Below are 21,906 nucleotides of genomic sequence, written 5' to 3'. Positions count from 1 at the left end.
ATATAACTCCTGATATTTTGACATTATAAATATTTGGTTAGACACAACATTTTTATCTACACAGGAGCCACAGAAGCTATTTGAAAGGAAAAACCTTTCGACTTTCCTTCTGTTTGAGTGTTGGCATGTACACCGTAGGTGTGGAAAACACGGATTTGGTTCAAAAGTGCTGCAGCAAAATCAGTATAATGTCTACTTATTTAGTAAAAGTAGAGAGCAAACACAAACACAACAGCATGGGAAAGCAGATTCATCAGCTACCACCAAAAAGTGCAAACATCGCAAACATCTGAGCAACTGAAGAAGTAGTATAAGAACTGTATGTTCTTTCTCAATTTTATATACACATACATAGAAGCATGACTTTCAATGATGCTTCAAAATAAACCTAAATCATACAGTAGCTTTAATAGGTTCTCAATATTTGTATACACAAGTGTTATAAGTGCGATTCATAAAAACATACTGAAAAAGCATATACAACTGGGCTTTCTTTGGGCTGGATTTTTCATATCTTAAGCTAACAGTAGTAAGCAAGGTCAATGTGAAAGTTCTCCAGGTGGAAACACCTTGCTGATGAGAGAGGTCAGAGGAAAAATCCAGACTAACTCCCTAACTTAAAAAACCAATCTTTTCAACCATGGTGAGCAGAAAAGTATCTCAGAATGCATAACACATGAAACCAGTCTGGCCATTCTACTCTGCTCTCTCATCAACAATGCCATTTCCACCTGCAGAACTGCCACACGCTGGAAGGTTTTTTTATTTTTCGCACCATTCTGTGTAAACTCTAGAGACTGTTGCGCATGAAAATCTCATATGAAAACCATATATGGTGGCTGTCTGACACCAACATCCACACCACTGTCAAAGTCACCGAGATCACATTTTTTCCCCCATTCTGATGCCTGGTCTAATTGCATGAATGAGCAAGTGTTCCTATTAAAGTGGCTTCTGAGTGGACACCTGACCATCACACCCATATGTGATTCTTCCCTAACTGTTGCCACAAAGTTGGAAGCACACAGTTGTAAAGGATGTCCTTGTACAGTATGCTGTAGCATTACAATTTCCCTTCACTGGAACTAAGAGGCCCAAACCTGTTCCAGCATGACAATGCCCTTGTGCACAAGGCGAGCTCCATGAAGACATGGTTTGCCAAGGTTAGAGTGGAAGAGCTCGAGTGGCCTGTACAGAGCCCTGATCTCAACCCCACTGAACCCCACTGAACAGCTTTGTGATGAACTGAAATGCCGACTGCAACCCAGGCCTACTCTCTAGACATCAGTGCCTGACCTCACTAATGCTCTTGTAGCTGAATGAGCACATGCACCAAAACCTTCCCAGAAGAGCAAAGGGGGACTAAATCTGGAATGGGATGTTTAAGCACAGGAGTGTGATGGTCAGGTGTCCACATACTTTTGGCCATATAGTGTATTTAGCAATACAGTATTTAAAATACATTGGGTGAAAATATACAGAAATTGACACAGTATATACACAATGTACTGTATACTGTATGTAGCAATATAGCAAAAACAGGCTGAATAATAATAGGTAATGCTGAAGGATGGAAGCCATGTTTTAGATCAGGCTGGAGTTACATAACCATACAACAGGTACAACAGTGCTGACAGACTGGGATAAAGTGAAAGTACAGCAGGTACTGAAATGCAATCTATAATAAAGGCCATCTGGGGGAAACAAGAGAACAGAGGGAAAAAACAACTGGAACTGGACATCAATTTACATGACTGAAGGAGAGAGAAATTTCAAAATATAAACATATTGTTCGCAGACAGAACACAAAGCCAAGTAAAAGACTTAAGAGTCTGGATCAGTAAAAAAAAAAAACAGCAGGCTTTGTTGGTTTCATCACTTTGATATACTTTAGAGAAATAAGGGCTAAATCTAGTGCAATCATCCAATCTGTGCCTTAACACACAGTGATGGTGTAAACTATCCATTAGCTCAGGGTCAATTGTCCATTACATTCATTAACAAGTAACTCAAAGTGCGTTAATAGTTCAAATGAGGGTAATGATCTTTATCCTGAGGGAAAACTGCTAAAGGCTGCTAGGAAAATCATTCCATGCTTGTCTCTAAAGCAGCACCAAAAAAGGAAGTCATTTTGGGACTAACAACGTTGCACTTGGAAATTCTGAAGCTCTTGTACAGGTTTTTTTTTTTTCTTCTTTTTTCAGCTAGAGACCCTTTCCTGTGTCGCACTGCTTCTGTGGGGTTCTACGGCAGCTTCAAGTACACTGTGTTTTAATGGGAGGAAAGATTAACGCTCACTGGACAACAGGCTTTTAATACAGACGCCGTGCTTCTGTGAATAGGTGAATAGGAGTGTGGGCGAGTGGGTTTTGCATACAAAAAACATCTCAGCGTTTGTTAGACAGTGCTCTCTTCAGCTTGTCCAAAATATTGTAAATAAATTGCAAGTCTAAAGTTATGTTTGATCATTTTTGCATTCCCTTCAGAATTTTTTTGTTAAGTTAGTCACCACACTTTTCGGTGAAAAGCTAGCCTATTTTAAAAACCTATTTTAAAAATCAGCAACTGCCACTGCCACAAACCAATTTATTTCATGATCATAATCCAACTATTCAAATATTATTCATAGTCTTCAAATGTTATTTAAGATATTATTGGGCTATTCTTCTAATATTCTGGCTATATACTGGAGCCAGAACTTTCCACTGACAAAACACATTCCTAGTTACACATTTTTTCAGGCTTAGCTTAAACCCAATCAATCCAAGCAACCAGTTAAACAAGCTTACTTACTTTACTTACCAGATCCACTGCGTTCCAGTGGGGACATAGGGCAAAAGTTAAACAGGCTAAGAACTCAATGATAAACACAATAGCTGTGAAATTGGTGGTTTGTGATTTCCATCACTGTAACACAGTCCGGACCTATGAGCTATGCTTCGTGGACCTCAGAGGGTCACCGGACACAAGTTCATGAACCAGTGATTTAGAGGACAGCGGACATGCAAAGATATATAAAATGTTTAAATCTTAAAAAAACACTTCCAATTGTGGATAGTGAAAGAGACAAACCTTGCTATCACAGCATGTATAAGGTACTCCACAGGCCAGAGGTCCTGGGGCTGAGCAGTTGTGGTACATGTTCACCGCCCAGTCTTTGTACTCCGTCCCACCACAGCATTTGAACTAGAGGCAAAATAAAATCGCATTTGTCATCATAAATAAATATTTCAGATCAAAACCTGAGACGGCACATATTTTTGATGAAAAACACTAAGAATCTTTGATAGTGTCAAAGAAATGTTCCAGGACAGTTGAGCGTTAACTGGAATATCCAGGCCTCTTTAAACCCCTGTGCTACTGTGATGCTTTTCTGTGCTCCAGTGTTAGGTGCTGTAGAATTATTACACTGCCAGAACACATCACACAGCTCAACACTTCACTGTAATGAGTAACTGGTAAGACTGTCTGAGTGAAATGAACCTGGGTCAACAAGGCATGATATATGAAAGGTGAAATGAATTATCTCTCTGCTGCTTTGTATTCATTTATGGAGCCAAAGTTTGCAGGGGAAAATAAATGAATAAATATCAGTTCTCTCTCTCATTCCCTAGAGCATCATAATTCATATGCCAGTCCCTCATCTCATCTGAACAGAATATACTTGGAGGCGATTATTTAAGCAATCACAAAATCCTTTCCAACTAAAGTCTCTGCTGTGGCACATGGGTGATAAATGAATAAAAATGAACAGCATCAGCATTACTACAACTACTGCAACAACAACAATATCATCATCAGTAGCAGAAGTAGTGCTAGTAGTATTTTGTTCCAAAGACAATAATTGTCCAATTGAGCTTCAATATTAGTCATTCAATAAAACACTTCAGGACATGCTGCCTTGGAAAACCATCAACTTTGGGGTGGTAACAGCAGCCTCGCATCAAACCACATCACATCACTGCATTGTTGATTATCTCCCTAGAACATCACACCCCAAAGATTTTATTTCTTTTATAACACAGCAATTTAACAAAACTAACAGTTATTTTATTTATTAAAGAATGGCACGTCATGCTTTAATCTGTTTATAGTTACATGTTGTGGACTGTCTCCAAAAGAAGTTAGTTCTGTTATCTCTGATATTATATCTGTTGTAAACAGTGGTTCCTTCACCAGCCTCCCTTTTCTCTCTCTCTTGAAGTTAATCAGACAAAAAAAAAACAAAAAAAACAACAGTTTTTCATGTTACAGAGAAACCACAAACACAAAGTCCTCTGTCCTGATGACTTTCCTGTGCATGAAAACTTCTAGGAACAACTTTACTTCTGACTGTTACTAAGTGCTGACACTGGAGACTCCTTTTAATAGTGCTAAATAAACATCTCCACACAGAAAACACCATATGAATAATTACAGTGAATGAGTTGTTACTATAGAAACAATAACATATTAGATTTGCCTTGCAGCTGGATCTACTGTCAGAGCTACATGCAAAAAAAAATAAAAAAAATAATCAACACCTTCTGACCAATCAGATCTGAGATTACAACGATGCTGTAGTTTAAGGCAAAAATATTATATCCCAATATTTAGGTTTGTTGACAGAGTGCTGGCAAAATGCTAGAAGTCTTATGAACAATTATATTCAAAGATACTTATCATCTACAAAATTTAAGTATTTAACATAGATATTTTAATATGCAATCAGCTCTCAATGTTACAAGTACTGATGATACCTGCAATACCCTTAGAAAAGTGTACTGTGCTGTAATCTATCACTATAAGATTATAATACGATCATATGTCCCAGCCCTATTTAACATAATAAAAAAGATGGATGGGACGAAGCTATAATATGTTTTGTAATGAAGCAACTTCACTGAGAGCTTCTCTGACAGATTCCAAAAGCTCTGACAGATTACAAATTGCCATCAACTGCTACTCACAGTTACAAGCTTGTAAATTGAGGCCAAGAGGTGAAGACCATGCGGTGCCCAGGGAGGATTGCTATTTATTTTCTTGGCAGGAAATTCAAAACAGGTGAGTAGCATCATACCATATTCTGACTTGCTCTAAAGAATGTGTATAAAGCACTCTGAAACACTGTAAAGAGAAATAACACTGGTGTGTGTGTGTGTGTGTGTGTGGTTAGTATCTGAAAGGAGCTCAGACAGGCAGAAATGCCAAAAGGCTTACGTTTAATTTGAAGCCCTTTAAAAAGGACAAATGTGCATAATGTGACGGTTAACAGGCGTCAGACATGAGCCTGAGAGGCAATGATTATACAAACCACTGGCAACTGAAATAGTACATCTCTATTTATTCAAACAAGGCTTACTATCTTTGCATAAATTGAGAACAACTAAAAGATCACATCAATTACTATAACCACACTGGCACATTCAGATTCGTGCACTCGAGCAGTGAGCAGACATAATGCTGAAGTTTAGGCTGCTGACATGCAAAGAACTATTTCAGGATTTTATGAATGCACCATGCTGCCTTAAGAAACCTACATCCAGCTAGGATAAATGTACTGTGCAGACATTTCTACTGTGCAGTATGGTTTGCTCACACAGGTCATACTGAAATAGGTATTACAAGCAGGCTTTACTAGCTAGTAGGATATTACATGGACTGTTTCTCTGCATGTGGTATAACAGTTGATTTGAACAATCAGAGATACAGAGTTACTCTAAAAAAAAAAAAACTCTGGAAAAATGCACTCAGTTATATGGTAAGCGGCACTTCGGAACTTCCTCGTTCATACAGGATGTGAAAGAGGGTCTTTAAAAACCTGCTAAAATTAGTGTACATGCTGTAAAAGTTGCAGGAAGAAACTTTATCCCTTACTGTATCCAAGGTGACTGTACTGTCCCTTACTAACTCTACACCTATTGCACAATCAACCATTCCAGAAATCATTAAGATCAAGCTTGATGCAAAAAAAAAAAAAATCTTTCAAGTACGTTAACTCGACTATGATGTTTACTGCCTGCAACGGCTGTTTTCTGATTTGGTCTTAGCTACATTGGAGCACATCAGTTGCAGCCTACATTTTAGCATCAAAAGCTGTAAGGTACAATACAAGTCTGAACATGTCATGATGGTCGTTTCTCTGACATCCATCAATAGCTCTCAAATATTGTTCAGAACATTCTGCAGACAGGTGAGCTAAGGGTGAAAACCTAGTGAGAGGTGGTGTTTATTTAGCTGTCAGATGATGAGCAATCTATTAATATCTCTTTAAAACACTCAGTAGCTTTGAGACTGTCTCTAAAATAATCATGCTATTATATTTATGGAAAATAAACATGAAGACTACATTCAATAAATCTAAAAATCAATTAAAATCAAATTTGGACTATCTATAAGCTCTTACCTTCCTTTGAACAAAGTCCATGATGTTTTTGAAGTCTAGATCATCGTAGTAATTCACCATGCCTTTACGAACATTTTTGTTAAGAAGATCCACTGTCTGAAATAGAAAAAAAATACAACTAAGCCAAACTGCACTAAGGTAATGAAAACATTTTGACACTTCCAGACACTTAACCTCTTTTACTATTGCAAGCAAGGGTGACTTTTTCGTTCTCTCATAAAGCTGAATATCAGTCTTTAAAGGTAGCTAAGGTAAAGGTAATTATCTGCTCCATGCGTGCATGGCTGAAGCCATTAAACTCTGAAATCAAAAATGGCCCAACATTCAAACAATTTAATTTACTATTAAGTATTCAATATCCTTCATTCTGTCCTCATTTTGTTACACTGAAGCCTTATTTTATAATGGATTTTTTGCTCCATTTTTCTTAAACGAATTTTTACTAATGAATTCCTTGACTATGTGTAACGGCAGGCTTGACCTTTACTATGGATGATGACGTGTTTCATGAATGCATATCGACAGTGATTGGCTGATGCAGTAGCAGTTTTTGCGGTAAATAAAATCACAATGTACAAGGTGGAAAAAAAAAATTGAAAATCATGTAACTGTTCATACATCCAATATATTTTCAGAAAGTTGTCAGCATAGTCTATAAGTCTTTAGCGTATTAATGACAGGATTTGTATTTTAATGTACTTAGCAGACTATGTTGTAGTGCATCCATGGCTGTGTATCTATCTAAATCACTGTCTATCAATTTATGAAAAGTGTCACAGTCAGTAGCAATGATTGACTTGTTAATAACAGGTGTGTTTAACCAGGGTGTTTATTGTTTGGTGTAAAACACAACTTGTAGATATTTGTAGTACAATATGCATAACTGCATTTTTCATGTGGCCAAGTAGCTCCAGCGGAAATGCATTACTTAATAAGGGAGGGTGACGGCACTTACAACTCTAGAATCATTGAAATCCCCCTGCATGATACATATGTAACCCTAAAAATGGTGTTTACATCATGATTTTAATTTTAGTTTTAACAGGAGTATAAAAAGCGTAGTAGTCACACACTACTTCATCCTAAGATGGCACTCTCTTTGAGCACATTTCAAACCTATTGCACTTGAAGTGAGAAACTGAAACCTACTCGGTTCCTGAACAGCAGAGCCACAATTCCACCCAGGAGCTCCAAAATCAGACAGACTGCCAATGTGTAGAGGAACTGCAATGAGAAACAGAAGGAAGTGATCACAAAAATCAATAATCTACAATTAAGAACAAGAGGTGTTTCAACAGTAAGGATAAACTGTGTTATTGTTGTGTTTGCTCAAGAAATGCAGAAGAAATAAAGAGTGACAGCACTGTCAAGGGTTACGGGCTTCAATTTTGTCTTTAGGCCCGAAGCACAGTGTACCCTAATGGTGTTTCTCACCCTACATGATGGAAAAACAAAGTTTTAAGAAAGAAATACCTGTGAGAGGAGAATATGTTCAGTGCTGGACGTACAGTGAGACAAGCTTAGCAGTAAATGTCTGTTCTAATACTAAAAATTTTAATATTTATTATATTTTTTTCTGTATTGCCTACAATGCCTACAAAATGCTTACATTTTGCAAACAATCAATGGCAGGAACACGAAAAATAGCTACATATAGTCATGTATAGTTATGTTTTTATTGCAATATTCTAGTATAGTCTAATGAAGAATGAAAGTCTTCCAGAGGCAGGGACAGATAGAGAAATTATATATATATATATATATATATATATATATATATATATATATATATATATATATATATATATATATACACATACACACACACACACAGATGAATTTGTATTTCATGCATGACTCTAACAATGACAACTAAACTAACGAATGATCAATATCCAACTCTCTCTTTATGTATTCTATGCAAATATCTGGTGCTTGACCCATAAAAATGTGCAATCAAATGTCAAATGGCTGATTACTCTCACCTCTAAATGAACTGAACTGTGATAGCAGACCCCTGGTGAGTACATGGATATGATCAGTCTAATAGCTGAGCCTCTTCAATTACATGTTAATTACTCCATTGACCTGGAAAAACAGTTTTTTCCATTTCCTATTCAACCACAGTTTGCCTTTTAGCTTCAGCTGCACTTCAAATCTTCCATCTGCATCATACCAATCATTCTTCAGGTCTTCTTAAATTGAACCACTATCAAGACTCTAATGTGGATCCACTTTACACCCTAAAGACCTCTCCATGCATTTCTTCAGATTCAGAAAGACAGGAATGTCTATAAAAGGCTAAAAGAGACAGAGACAAACAGTTTGGAACTCACCACTTTGAGGAGAGTCAAGTTGTCTCGCAGTGACGCCAACACGCCAATGAAGGAGACGATAAACATGACAATCCCCAGAACGATGAGAATGATGGCTGGAGCAAGGAAGACCCCCTGCAGAGTTTTATAGCGCTGCCTCTCCACCTCAGCATAAATGCCAATGGCCAAGATGAAGCCGCCTATCAGCTGAAACAGACAGATCGCCTGGGTTATTCATTCTGCTGTAAATGTGAATTAAACAACCATACAAGAGAGAAATGTGTCTTGGAGATTTAGTTTCATACATGAAGCAGGTCTTTATGCCCCCAAATGTATTTATTATTATTATTTTTCTTGAAACACACTTAACAAGGACAGACCTAACTAAGAAGCAAAGACATCATAGGATAACAGAACTACTAAATACTTAACATTATTAATACGTCTTCTAACCATAATAAAAAATGATGAGGATAATGACACCAAAATAAAGTGTGTTAGTAAGGTGTTGGATCACAACCAGCTGCCAGATCAGCTTCAATTTCCCTGGCATAGATTCTATGTCTCTGGACCTGCATTGGAGGGATGAACATCATTCTCCTAAAGGATATTCCCTCAACTGGTGTTTTGATGATTGTGTTGGGGTGCACTGTAAAACACGTAGCTCCAAAATCTCTTTAACTGCATTGAAATCTGGCAACTGTGAAGGTCATAGCATGATTTACATCATTTTCATTCTCATCAAACCATTCAGTGAGCTCTTGTGTGCTGTGCATGGGGGTGGGGTTATCCTGGAAGAGACCACGCCCAGGGTTCGGCTTTGGAGGAGGATTTTGGTTTCGAATACCCTGAAACATTTTATTACAGTTCCAAATGCTTATTTGTGTGTGGTTAACCTAACACATATACAGCACAGCCGATAATGTATATACAAGTCAATTGTGAAAGTAATTGTGCTACAATGATGTTCATAAAAGGTCAGTGAAGTCATCATTACAATATTTAACTGTCACAAACGTCACATGAATGCCCACTTCTGTTTCTGAAGGATCTGATTTTATAAGATGTCGTTTCTTCCCCATTACTAGCATGTTAATGTTTTCAGTAGAATAGTCGAAAGGAGTAGAAGGGTGTTTTGTGGCAATATTATTAATACAGGAAGATTGGTTAATGGCAGATCGTCCCTTAAATTATTAAATAACAAATGATTAAATCTCTTCCCCTACCCCAATATTAATTATTTGCTACACCACTGATCAGGATAGAAATCTTTTATTATAGGGTAAAAGAGATCGTTCAGAAGTGACTTCCCTTTGGTTTTGGGCACAAACTATGCCAGCAAAATGTCTCCTAAAGCATAACAGTAGCAGCTTTCCTTTAATTTGTCACAGTATATACAGTATATACACAGTAATGTGTAAAAGTCTTAGGCAAATCTAAAGAACATTTGTAATGCAAATATAAAATGAAAAGTTTCTATTCATTACTATATTGATGAGTAAACAGTAAAGAAAAACTAATAAAATTAAATCAAATCATAATTTGCCTTGCTGTATAAAACTGCTTTCCTGCTACTAATGTGCAGCTGGTAGATTGCTCTGGGCTTCTGGGAAAACCTCTGTCTCTGCAGGTCAAATCTCAGACAGTATTTATGGTTTTTTATTTATCAGAAACATGGTTACTTATTACTGTCGTAGGACTTAGTATTGTTCTGTCAGCCAAGAACAGAAATCTGAGGCTATAGTTGGCGGAGATTCACAGAAAGTGGACAGCTGATGACTGGAAAAACATCTCGTTTTTTTCTTTCCAATATTCAACTGTACAAATAGTCGTCGCTGAGTATATATACCCAATATATAAATTATAATTTAATAGCTTTGTTATAAAAATAAATACTGTTGTCTCTGCAAACCATTTGTAAGATTAATAAAAATCATTTGTATGTTTATCTGGAACATAGATATAAATCTCAAGGAGTCTTTCCTTGCCACTGTCCCCTCTGGCTTGCTCACTGGGCTGACAGAACAACTGCTAATGTCTATTGTTAAAAGCACTATACAAATCAAATTATTTGAATTGAATATGGGTCACATCAAAGTATATCACAGATATCTACAGAAAGCAATGGTATTATGCTGTTGCTGAATTGCTAATGCCATTCTACATGTTTAATTTACGTAGTCACTCTACAGGCTACACATGGCTGCCACCAAATTGAAAATGTGCTTCTGTAAACACGGAGTGTGACTGAAATTACTTAATGGTGTAATAAAATAATTAGTCCACACATAATGGTGTGTGGATAATTACAAAACCCCTCACATGCTAAATCACCTTGCATGCATTTGGGTTTTGCCCGACACAAGTGAGGCTAATGGTCTTACACATACACATGGAGATGTTTTCCTCTAAACACCAGCATTAAAATAAAGCAGTGTAGAAAATGCATGCTTTGCATCAGGTTCTAGTGATTATTCATCTTAATTCATAACATAAGTCAGTACATTCATCATCTGCAACAATTATATGACATTTGGCAACGTCTATCTGCGTACTGAAAAATATTTTTTAGCAAAAATGCAAAATACAAGACAACAATTTTATAAATGTGCCAGCTCTCAAACCTGGGTCTAACTGGGTCTAACTGTATTGTAAGCTCCATTCACAGCGAGATATCTCAGACAGAAAAACTATTTCTTTCAGGGATTTAAGAAGAGTCTGCTTCCTAAATCCCTGAAAAGCCTGCTTGAAAACATCAGCAGAAATGTCCTGACCAGAGTTATAGCTTTGTAGGATGTCTGTCACATTTGAAAATAAGCTTTAAAAAAGGGGTGTCAAAATCCAGTCCTGGAGGGCTGGCATAAGGCAAAATTTGAAGACTTCCCTGCTTAAAGACACATGATTTAACTCGAGTAATTACTAGATAATTATCAGGTTTAGTGGGTGTATTAAAGAAGGGAAATGATCAAACTGTGATGGACAAACCTAGAGGACTGAAATTGACTGGGCATCTCAGATTTTTGTTTGTTTTTTTTCCCCTCACAGTGCTTTAGAGATATTATAACTGATATTATTTCAGTGGACCGACCTAAGTATTATATAACAGTGTAGCAGAGCTGATAAATGCATGTTTAAAAAAACAACAACAACAACAAAAAAAACCATGGCCATAGTTCAGCGACTCCAGTTTTCTGAATATGAATCCTCGTGACTTTTTAGCAGATCCTCTCTTGCAGCCAAACCCGTGCATTTCTATAAATTTATTTAGCTGAAGGCAGCTCATTGCACTGGAGACTAGCTACAGGGCTCGAGAAGTGTTTCACACCCTTTCACAGATGTTTTTATTTAAGGTACCGTCTCTGGTCTAGTCTAGTGAACTGTCAATGTTAAAAGAAAGTTGACTATGCAAACAGAATGTTTAAAAGACAAATAGATAGGAAAGTATATAGATGTGTTTCAAAAGTGGTACCATGAAGCGCCACTACAAAACAAAACACAACCACTTCAAGTGAACTAACTGCTAATGGTTATGCATTAAAGGCTCACTTTTAGGTCATAAGCCTTGATTATCAAATTCAGTAACTTCATTAACTTAACTGAAGAGTGAACTAAGAAAATATAAACTTTGCATAACCTGAAAGTCAAATATTTTCATATGACACACGGATAACCATCTCCAGTGTTTCTCTCTGCTTAAACCTGTTAAGGCAGAGCTTAGAACCATTTCCATTAACATTTGTTAAAACAAAACTTCACCTCAGGAAATGCCCTCTGTGCCTTTAGGCCAATCGGATAATTGCTTTTGATCGAAGCCAAATTAAACAAGGTGCAGAGAGCTGGCATGACTGTGTGCCAGTGATGACCTTTTTACAAATCCGAAGGAGAAGGAGCGATCATTCATCAACAGTGACAATGGGTGGACACTGCTCTGCCGGTATTAGTGGAATAGAGACAGAAAACAATCCAGACACAATAAATCAGAGCTGCATAGACATAAGCCTTCGTATCTGTGCAGGCCATGTGTGTCTATAAATGATGGAGGAGTCAACTGATAACGTCATCGCTGATATCAAGGTGATCTCATACTATGTAATACTATATACTAAATACATACTATATAATACTATGATATCATCATACTCATTTCTCATACATATACACACACACACAGACACACACACACACACATACAGTGTGTGTATGACAGTGACACAATTTTCGTAATTTTGCACCACCACAATGAATTTGAAATGAAGCAATCAAGATGTGATTGAAGTGTAGCCTTTCAGCTTTAATTCAAAGGGTTTAACAAAACGATTGCATTAATCATTTACGAATTACAGCCATTTTTCCCTCCATTTTCACAGGCTCAAAGGTAATTGGACAATTGACTGATGAGCCCCTGAAAAACCCTTTCACAATTAGTCAAGTCAAGAACACTCTCAAGGAGGTAATCATTGTCAATGTCTACAATCAAGAGACACTTTCATGAATGTAAACACAGAAGGTTTACCTCAAGATACAAACCACTTGTAACACTCAAGAACAGAAAGGCCAGATTAGACTCTGCTTTTTTAAAAAAAAAAAAAAAAAAAAAAAAAAAGCCTGAACAGTTCTGATGCAAACTTAACAGAATGATGGGAAAAGAAGAGTTTGGAGAAGGAAAGGAAGGGCTCATGATCCAAAGCATACGACATCATCTGTCAAACATGTGGAGGCAGTGTTATGGCATGGGCATTTATGGCTGGGTCACTGGTGTTTATTGATGATGTGACTGCTGACAGAAGAAACAGGATGAAATCTGAATTGAATAGAGTTTCACAGTAAAGATGGATAATGAACCAAAACGTACAGCAAAAGCAACCCAAGACCTTCTTAAGGCAAAGAAATTACATGTTCTTAAATGTCCGATGACCTAAACCCACTTGAGAATGCTTTTCACTTACTGATGACAAAACTGAAGGCAGAAAGAGCCACAAACAAGCAGCAACTGAAGGTGGCTGCAGTAAAGATCTGGCAAAGCACCTCAATGAAACTCCATGGGAGTTTGTTCCATGGGTTCCAGACTTCAGGCAGGTATTGACTGCAAAGGATTTGCATCCAACTATTAAAAATAATCCTAATATTTATGATTATGTTAGTTTGTCCAATTACTTTAGAGTCTGTGAAAATGGAAGGACGTTGTAAAAAATGGCGGTAATTCCTAAACGGTTAATGTGATATTTTTGTTAAACCCCTTGAATTAAAGCTGAATGTCTACACTTCAATCACATCTTGATTGCTTCATTTCAAATCCATTGTGGTGGAGTACAGAGGCAAAAATTGTTTCAGTGTCCAAATACTTATGGACTTAACTTTATAATTTCTATATATATAATGGCAGCAATGCCAGCTGTAATGCAAAATTTATATTAATGCACTTCTGCGCTTCTATAGTAACAGATTTTAAAAACATTATTTATTTATTTATTATTTAACAACAACAAAAAAAAAAACAGCACTGTTGATATGGTGAAGTTTTCTGTAAGGAGATGTATATTAAACATTTATGGAAAGTGTTGCGGGTGTCAGCACTATGTAATAGTCAGTCAGTTTAACAAACATGGGACGCCGTATTCAGGACAGAGGACTATAACGAAAGTGATAAGTGATTTCTACGGCAGATGTGCCACATAATCTAAGATTACGAAAAATGGACTTTAAAAAAATGTGCTGTCGTTTACAACTAAAGATGCATAATCAGTGATGTGGTGACGTTTTTGTTAAGAGGCATTTATTTAAATTTATGGAAGGAGTCAGTGCTGTCTAAGAGCCTTGTTTCTTGGTAAAATGACAAGCCGTATTTTCTGAGAGAGACACAGAGATAAAGTGTGTGTGTGTGTGAGAGAGAGAGAGAGAGAGAGAGAGAGAGAATAGGAGATGCTGGTGAGCGAATGACTGCAATGTAAGTGATAACAGGAACTAACTTGTCTCATGGACATTCCACAACATTAAATCTCGTGTCGTTCAGTAATGAATTAAACATTGTAATCACAGGCAAATCACTGTGATATAAACGGAATACACTCCAGCCCGTGCAGTTAAACAATCTGTTTTGTGTTGTTCCACATCACACCACCCCTGCCTGGATTATTTTTGTATAACAGCACAGTCTGTCATGTTTCATGAACATGAACAAACCTCACCTTCGAAATATTAACAAAGTATCTAACACATATGGTTATTTTTTTACATAATAAACCCAGTATGAACATTTAGGAACACGCTGCTATTTAATTTTCTATAATTTATGCAAACTTATTGTTAGTCATGGATTAAATAAACATTAGTAAATGCAGGTGTCTTCAGTTAACATTTAAACAAATGTCAAATAATACACGTGTTAACTTTGTTAAATTTGTTAACCTTAGTCATGGTTTATGGATTAATGCAACTAACCAATGCAGTAAATAATGTTACACAATAAGAGTTACACAAAGGTAGAGATCTCCAGTGTGATCAGTACACATGTAAAATGAAATGCTCACCAGTTTTACCCACATTGCTGTGCTAAAAGCTTTCTCATCAGCACTGTAAAGTGTTTTAATAGTGGCACTACAGGCTGAGTTGCCTTTAGGATCTACTGTTTATGTTCTCAGCATAACATGCTAAAGTGTGTACAGTCCTCCTCTTGACAAGAAACAGGGGCACAGTGCTGTTCCTGACATTAGAAGCTTGCACACTGTAGCAGCCTTTTTGCCTGGTTTGATTTTATACTCTGGATTTGTTTTACCATAAGCATCATTAACTAAAACTTATTATGAAAAACTGGACTTTACTAAAGATTACTGAATACTAGCTCAAGAACAAGCTACATATTGTTGGTAACATGTACAGTGCTAGTAAGAGAGTGTACATAAACTCATACAGTGCTTTCCATTAGTTCACTGACTGCTTCCACTTCCCATTAACACAGCAGGGTTACACAATCATAATCGTGCTAGCAAAACAGTGAAAATAAACATAGTGCTTTCCATGAGTTCACTGATTGCTTCCACTTCCATTTACATAGCAGGGTTACACAAGTCCTGAAACTCAAGTGTTGTACACTATGACAGTTGACAAACACCTGCATTAAAGATGCCATCATGTGAATATACACTATAGGTGCTATGCTTTATTCTGCCACTTTAAAATGAGAGAAACAACAAAAGCTGCCCATTATTTAAAAATAATAATTATAAAAAAAGCTATGCAACAGTACAAAAAAAGCTAATTATAATACTCCAGCATATTAGCCTGTGAAAAACGGCAATGGCTATATTAGTAGCAAGCAGTAACTTCCCCCGAGTCTTTAAGAGCTGGCGTGTGGGAGGACTTTGGTTTCCTGTTGATGGTAAACAAGTGGCGAACAGAAACATTACAGTATGCCAAATCTGCCAGTGCGTCATGTATTGGTGTTAATACCAAAAACACGTCCACACACACACACACACACACACACACACACACACACCAAAGTCTCTCACTGCATTCAATCTGGGCTAAAGAAATCATTATTTGGAAAGTTCATAGCTGCAGATATGGAAGATATGAAACCCTAATTTACGAAAACACATCTAGTTCTCAGGTTTTAAGAATGTTTAATTAGCTATGTTTAATTTTGTTATATGCTGCTATGACACATTATATTGTGTCTACGCTGTTATGTGACACACTACACTGGGTCATTACCAAGTTTCTTTTATTGTCCTTTTATGATGTTGAATGCTTTAAAAAACTGAAAATGGCAACGTAAAACACAATGCTTATATTTTCTGCATTGAAAATGTATTGAGACACCACTGTATCTTATCAAATTGAATTTTGTGTATCATTAGACATATACTGTTCACACATTTTTTTTTTTTATTCTAGTTCATGTCCATGATCTGAAATAGAAAATACTAGAGCAGTAGGTATTTCCATGAAAGCACTACTAGCAATCAGATTCAGGTTTGAGACTCTCTTTTGAATTTCTTCTTTTGATGATGTTTAACACATGGGAGCTTCGAAGTTCATCAAAGTGTTCAAAGGCGAGAGCATAAAGCCTAAACCACAAACTCTCCCATTTGCTCTGCATCCATAATACATTCTACACACATTACACTGCCTTCTAAAGTCAGGTGTTCTGCGGGAAAGTATAAGACGACAACATCTGTGGGATGGGAGCAAGGACCTGATAATATAAAAAGAAGGGTTTTTACACATTTTATCTCACTTGATCCCCTGAAGATATTGGAAGGTAAGAGCACTGGATTTAAAGGAGGCCCTGGATTTGATCTGGATCAGCCATGAGATTTCTAATACTTGTGGAACTGACAATGAGCAATCATTCCCTCTGTGTCATGCGTAACATGTGCCATGTAGCAGGACTGTTGTATGCACAAGTGAGTTTGAGTAAACATTAAAAAGCAGAAGATGAATGTGTTCTGTAAATCTGGAATAAAAGCACTTTTGTGCTGTCTAAAACACAAAGAGTATTTTCCTATTTAATGTTGTTAGTGTGCTTTAGTTCATTGCTTTCCTGGACACAGCTGATTGTAAAATTCTCTGCTCCAGTGTGCTGCCCAGTACAGTTTTTCTACTTATGTTTGTTTAATGAAAGCAGGAAAAAAAAAGCTGGTGACTTCTCCTGTCAGACAACTAGAGAGCCTAATTGTCTGTCAGGTAACCATGAATAAAATTTTTTTTTAAAAAAACAACTTGCACAGACACAGTCTTCTTATACCGGGTTCCTAGGCTACCGATTTATCCACCCTTGTGTTGATATACAGCAATGAAGACATTTCAAATAGTTTCACGATCATGCTACTCTGGTATAAATACTCTGGTATCATATCTCGTAATGGGCCTTAATATATTTTAAGCAGTGTATCGCACTTTTGAAAGAACACACCATGTTTTCATCAACTAAAGAAGGTTAAAAGCAATCCTGTCAACAAGTACATTTTGAAAATATTTGAACATATTCTATGATAATACTTTCACTCTTTTAGTGCCACTGAAATTGGTAGTATACTACTACTGTGTATAAGAAAACTGTTCTAGTAGGTTGATATGATAATGATATGATTATCATTCAATAATTATGCTTCAAACCCCTTGCCTTTTCCTTTCTCTCACGTAAACATAACTCTTAGCATGCTTTTTTTCACCCCAGTGTTTTCCAATTTAACTGTTTTTCATTCCTATCCACCAGCTAGTTCTGTCCTATCACACAACAGCTATCAAGCTGTGAGAATGAAAGCAAACACGAGCATCCTCTGAGACACGTAAAGGCAGGTAATCACATCTTTACAAACTGATGAACATATTTTGGGATGAATTCTTCCATATACATGAGCTAACAGATGCCCGCTCAATGGGGGAGAGAAGAATGCTATTCCTCCCACCCAGAGAGCAGGTCCAATTACGCTCTCTTGGATTCCCAGCCACAGATGGCTGTGACACTGTCAAGGTTCAAATTCATGATCGCCTGATGATAGAGCGAACGCTTAGACTGTTAAACCACTCTGGAGCCTGGCATGAGATTCTTAATACTTTTTACCACACTGTAGTCTGGTCTTTTTTGTTGGACGCTCGTGAGGTTTTTCCTCATGATTTAGTTGTTTTAATTCTGCTAAAAGGGTCAGTAAGGTGATGCATGTTGGTCATTAGAGTAGCAGCTGATTTAGGAGGTCCTTCATCTTTGGCATGATCTGTCTATCTCGGAAGACCACGGATCTGTGCCCAGAAACTATGTCACTGTAACAGGTGAGCCTACAACAGTGTCTGCTGTGACTGTGGAGCACCTTACAGGAATGGCAGTTGCACCAGCTGCATTTGAAGCATCCTCTGTTCCGATGTTTTTCTGCCGATTGAGCATTTCAACTGTAGTTCGCCTTAGTTCGGCCATTCCTTGTTGTAGACCCTCCTTCATTGTTCATGATTGCTGGCTAGCTCCTCCCAGTTATCCACATCCATGTCCCAGTGAATTCAAATCTCTTTTATAATCATTTTTGAAGCAGAGGTGGGGCAGCCCTTCTCCCATCCAATGTGGTGAACAGGTCCTAGCCATTGTCTGAGCAGTGTGAAGAGGGCATAACATTGGAAGGGGGTAAGGACCTCAATATTGGTGCCTCTGATGCCAAGAATGTGTCGTCTGTGCAGGTGGAAAGAGCTGAGTCTCCTTTCTTGCCAGGTATAGAAAGTCCAGGAACTAAATTAGGTAAACTTGGGTGCCACCTCCAATACATTGTTATTGATGGAAATTACTGGTGGTTGTTCAATGCCCTGGCCCATCACATTTGCCTTCTTCACACTGATGGTCAGAAGAAGTCTTCACATGTCTACGAGACTCTGTAGCTGTTCCTCAGTGTGAGATACCAAGGCAGTGTCATCTGCAAACAGCATGAGGGCCTCAGCCAAGACATACTGAACAGCTGTCCATGTGACCTGGTTCAGAGGTGTGGTTGACACAAAGCAAGTTGAGTATATGGTTTCATGCTGTTAACGCCAAATTCTGACCCTATTGTCTGCAGGTCACAGCAATATTCAAGACCAAGCAGTGTTTTTCCAGTCTTCAAATGTCAAGTTTTAGTGAGCCTGTGGCCACTGTAGCCTCAGATTCCAGTTCTTGGCTGACAGGAGCAGAATCTGATGTGGTCTTCTGCAGTTGTCGCCCATCCGTCTCAAGGTTCGACATGTTGTACGTTCTGAGATGCTTTTCTGCTCACCACAGTTGTAAAGAGTTACCATAGCCTTCCAGCCAGCTTGAACCTGTCAGGCCATTCTCTTCAGACCTCTCACATCAACAAGGCATTTCTGCTGCAGAACTGCTGCTCTCTGGATGCTTTTTGTTGGACCAATCTGTGTAAAGTCTCTTGTGCACATTTTCCCCTATTCTGATGGTTGATGCAAACATTACCTGTAGCTCTTGACCTGTATCTGCATGATTTTCTGCATTGCGTTGTTGCCACATGGCTGATTGGATATTTGCATGAATGAGCAGAGGTACAAAACTGGTCAAATAGTACATGTTAAGCTATTAATAATAAAAAAATTTTAAAAAATCAAAATGTTTAAAACGTTTGAATCTATTAGAATGGCTTTCTGAAACAGATATAAATATTCATTTTACGATCTTGATTAAGGATCAGATAATGAGGGTGGAAGCCATATTGTAAAATTACACTATTTGCAGTGATTAATGTGATAATTACAACTAGGACTATTCATGTACAAGGACAACTAGGACTATTCAATATACTGTCAGTATACAAGGCTTACATGTCTGCCATTTTCTCATGTATACATAAAATTGCATTAGTCTTTTTAAATTGTCTCGTATTTTTTGTTACTTCAAATAACAGCTGACTGCAAAAAAAAAAATTGGACTGAAGATTCGCTTCTTCAGTCCACATTTTCTATCCCCCAATTTCATGGTCTAGATGCTATAAAAAACCCGTCTCTGACAGGTCTACTCAAAACAAATCTAGCAATCTCAGGGAAGTGAACTACAGGCAGGTCATTTTAATATATAAAGAGACCACCTAGAAAATCAACTTACACCCTTACATAAACCAACTCTTAAGTCTTAAGTTGCAAACTCTGAATACGGTCCATAGAACTGTTTATATCCTAATCATTAAACAAAAATAAATAAATAAAACGATAAGTTTAAATAATAACCATGACAGCACAAGCTGTCTTCCCTGGTTCATATTTATGAAATCTGTTTATGAATTTTAAGCCATGACAAGTAACAGTGCTAATAGCAGTCAGGATCTTGCTCTGAGTTTAAATACAGATGAACTGGGACATTTCTAAGGTTGAGATATATTATATAGTTTTGTCAATTTTTGTTGTTTTGAAATCACTCAGTTGTGTACTAAAATGGTGCAAATGTTGGAGTTGATTGGAGATTTAACACAGTGTCTACGCAGATTATTACATGTACATTTTCTGACCTCAAAAAACTAGATCACTACTGTCATGGTTGTTTTTTGTTTCAATTAAATCTTTTTGTCTCTCAATGCTGCACCTCATAATAAAATGTAACAGTGCCAGTCTGACTCTATTAAATTATGCAAGCAACTTGGCGCTGATGACAGGCCAGCCATAAGAGCTGCCCTTAAGCAAATTTGGAGTGTGTGAACTCGCCACCCTCACACCTGCTGGTCTAATGAAACCCAGTCACATTTGAACATGAGCAAAAAGAAAGTGATGCGTTTTGGCAGCTGAGTCATTTTCACATTGACCCACAAAACTCATGGATCATGAGGATCATGAGGCTAGAGGTGGCGTTAAGGAGCGTTAAAAAAGCTGTATCTGTTCAAAACCCCAGACAAAGAAAAGGCATGCAGGCATGGAGATGACATTTAAAAAGGAGGTAAATTAAAATTTCTAAATCAACCTGTGTTGATCATTCCCGCTAAAAGCACCACGAGCTAATTACACTAATAAGCTGTGCACACTTTTATGATTACTTATTGCTTACATGAGTCCTGTCGAAATGTATTCGTACCACAAAATAGCTGCGGCGTCAGCCATAATAAGTTACCATACCGACTGTAGTATTTTTATAAATGGAAAGCTCAGTTTCTCAACCTATTTATTCAGAGAATATCAGTGTCTCTGTGACTCTTTATACCTAGTACGCTAATAATGGCACCAAAACTAACATCCCATTCTCAGCACTGATCTTTTTTGCAGTGCACATTTGGTAAAATACTGCAAAAAAAAGTTACTGTAATATAGTAATAAAATATTGTAGTACTTTGGTACTTTAACTTATAAAGTAATTAAATGTGATCACGTGAAAAACATGTGAAGGTGCATTTCAACATGTGATGCCCTTGCACATGTGAATTCAAGTAAACACATGACATCATCTAAATATGTGAAAATGGATTAATGAATCAAATCAAATACCGTGTGGAAATAAATAAATCGTGAAAAAAATTCATGTGTGAAAATAAATGAATCACGTGGGGGGAAAATCATGTGCGAAAAATTGTGCACTATATGTGAAAAGACCACTTTGACAAACGTGTGTAACAACCTGTGTAATTTCACATGTGACGTTCATGTAACTTTTCTGTAAGTGAGTAATAGAAACTATTTTTAGTGGTTATTATTAAAATTATAGAGGTGGCACTTGTCATTAGGGTGGGACCATTTAGGGTACAGTGTTAGTACCTTTAG

The 21,906-nt window shown here is 37.2% G+C and overlaps 1 protein-coding gene across 1 annotated transcript in view; it reads right to left on the bottom strand.

The window, feature by feature from the left end:
• tspan15 (tetraspanin 15) overlaps positions 1-21,906 on the bottom strand; it is a 36,054-nt gene that overhangs the window by 12,629 nt on the left and 1,519 nt on the right. The window contains exons 2-5 of the mRNA XM_026932787.3: positions 8,722-8,907; positions 7,535-7,609; positions 6,386-6,481; positions 3,073-3,186 (exon numbers count right to left, since the gene is read on the bottom strand). Coding sequence (XP_026788588.1) covers positions 3,073-3,186; positions 6,386-6,481; positions 7,535-7,609; positions 8,722-8,907 — 471 coding nt within the window. The remainder of the gene's footprint in view (positions 1-3,072; positions 3,187-6,385; positions 6,482-7,534; positions 7,610-8,721; positions 8,908-21,906) is intronic.

The sequence above is a fragment of the Pangasianodon hypophthalmus genome, chromosome 3 (genome assembly GCF_027358585.1).
Source record: "Pangasianodon hypophthalmus isolate fPanHyp1 chromosome 3, fPanHyp1.pri, whole genome shotgun sequence".
In the NCBI taxonomy this organism is placed as follows: Eukaryota; Metazoa; Chordata; class Actinopteri; order Siluriformes; family Pangasiidae; genus Pangasianodon; species Pangasianodon hypophthalmus.
Note: the sequence above shows the minus strand (reverse complement) of the source record. Positions and strands in the feature narration are given on the sequence as shown.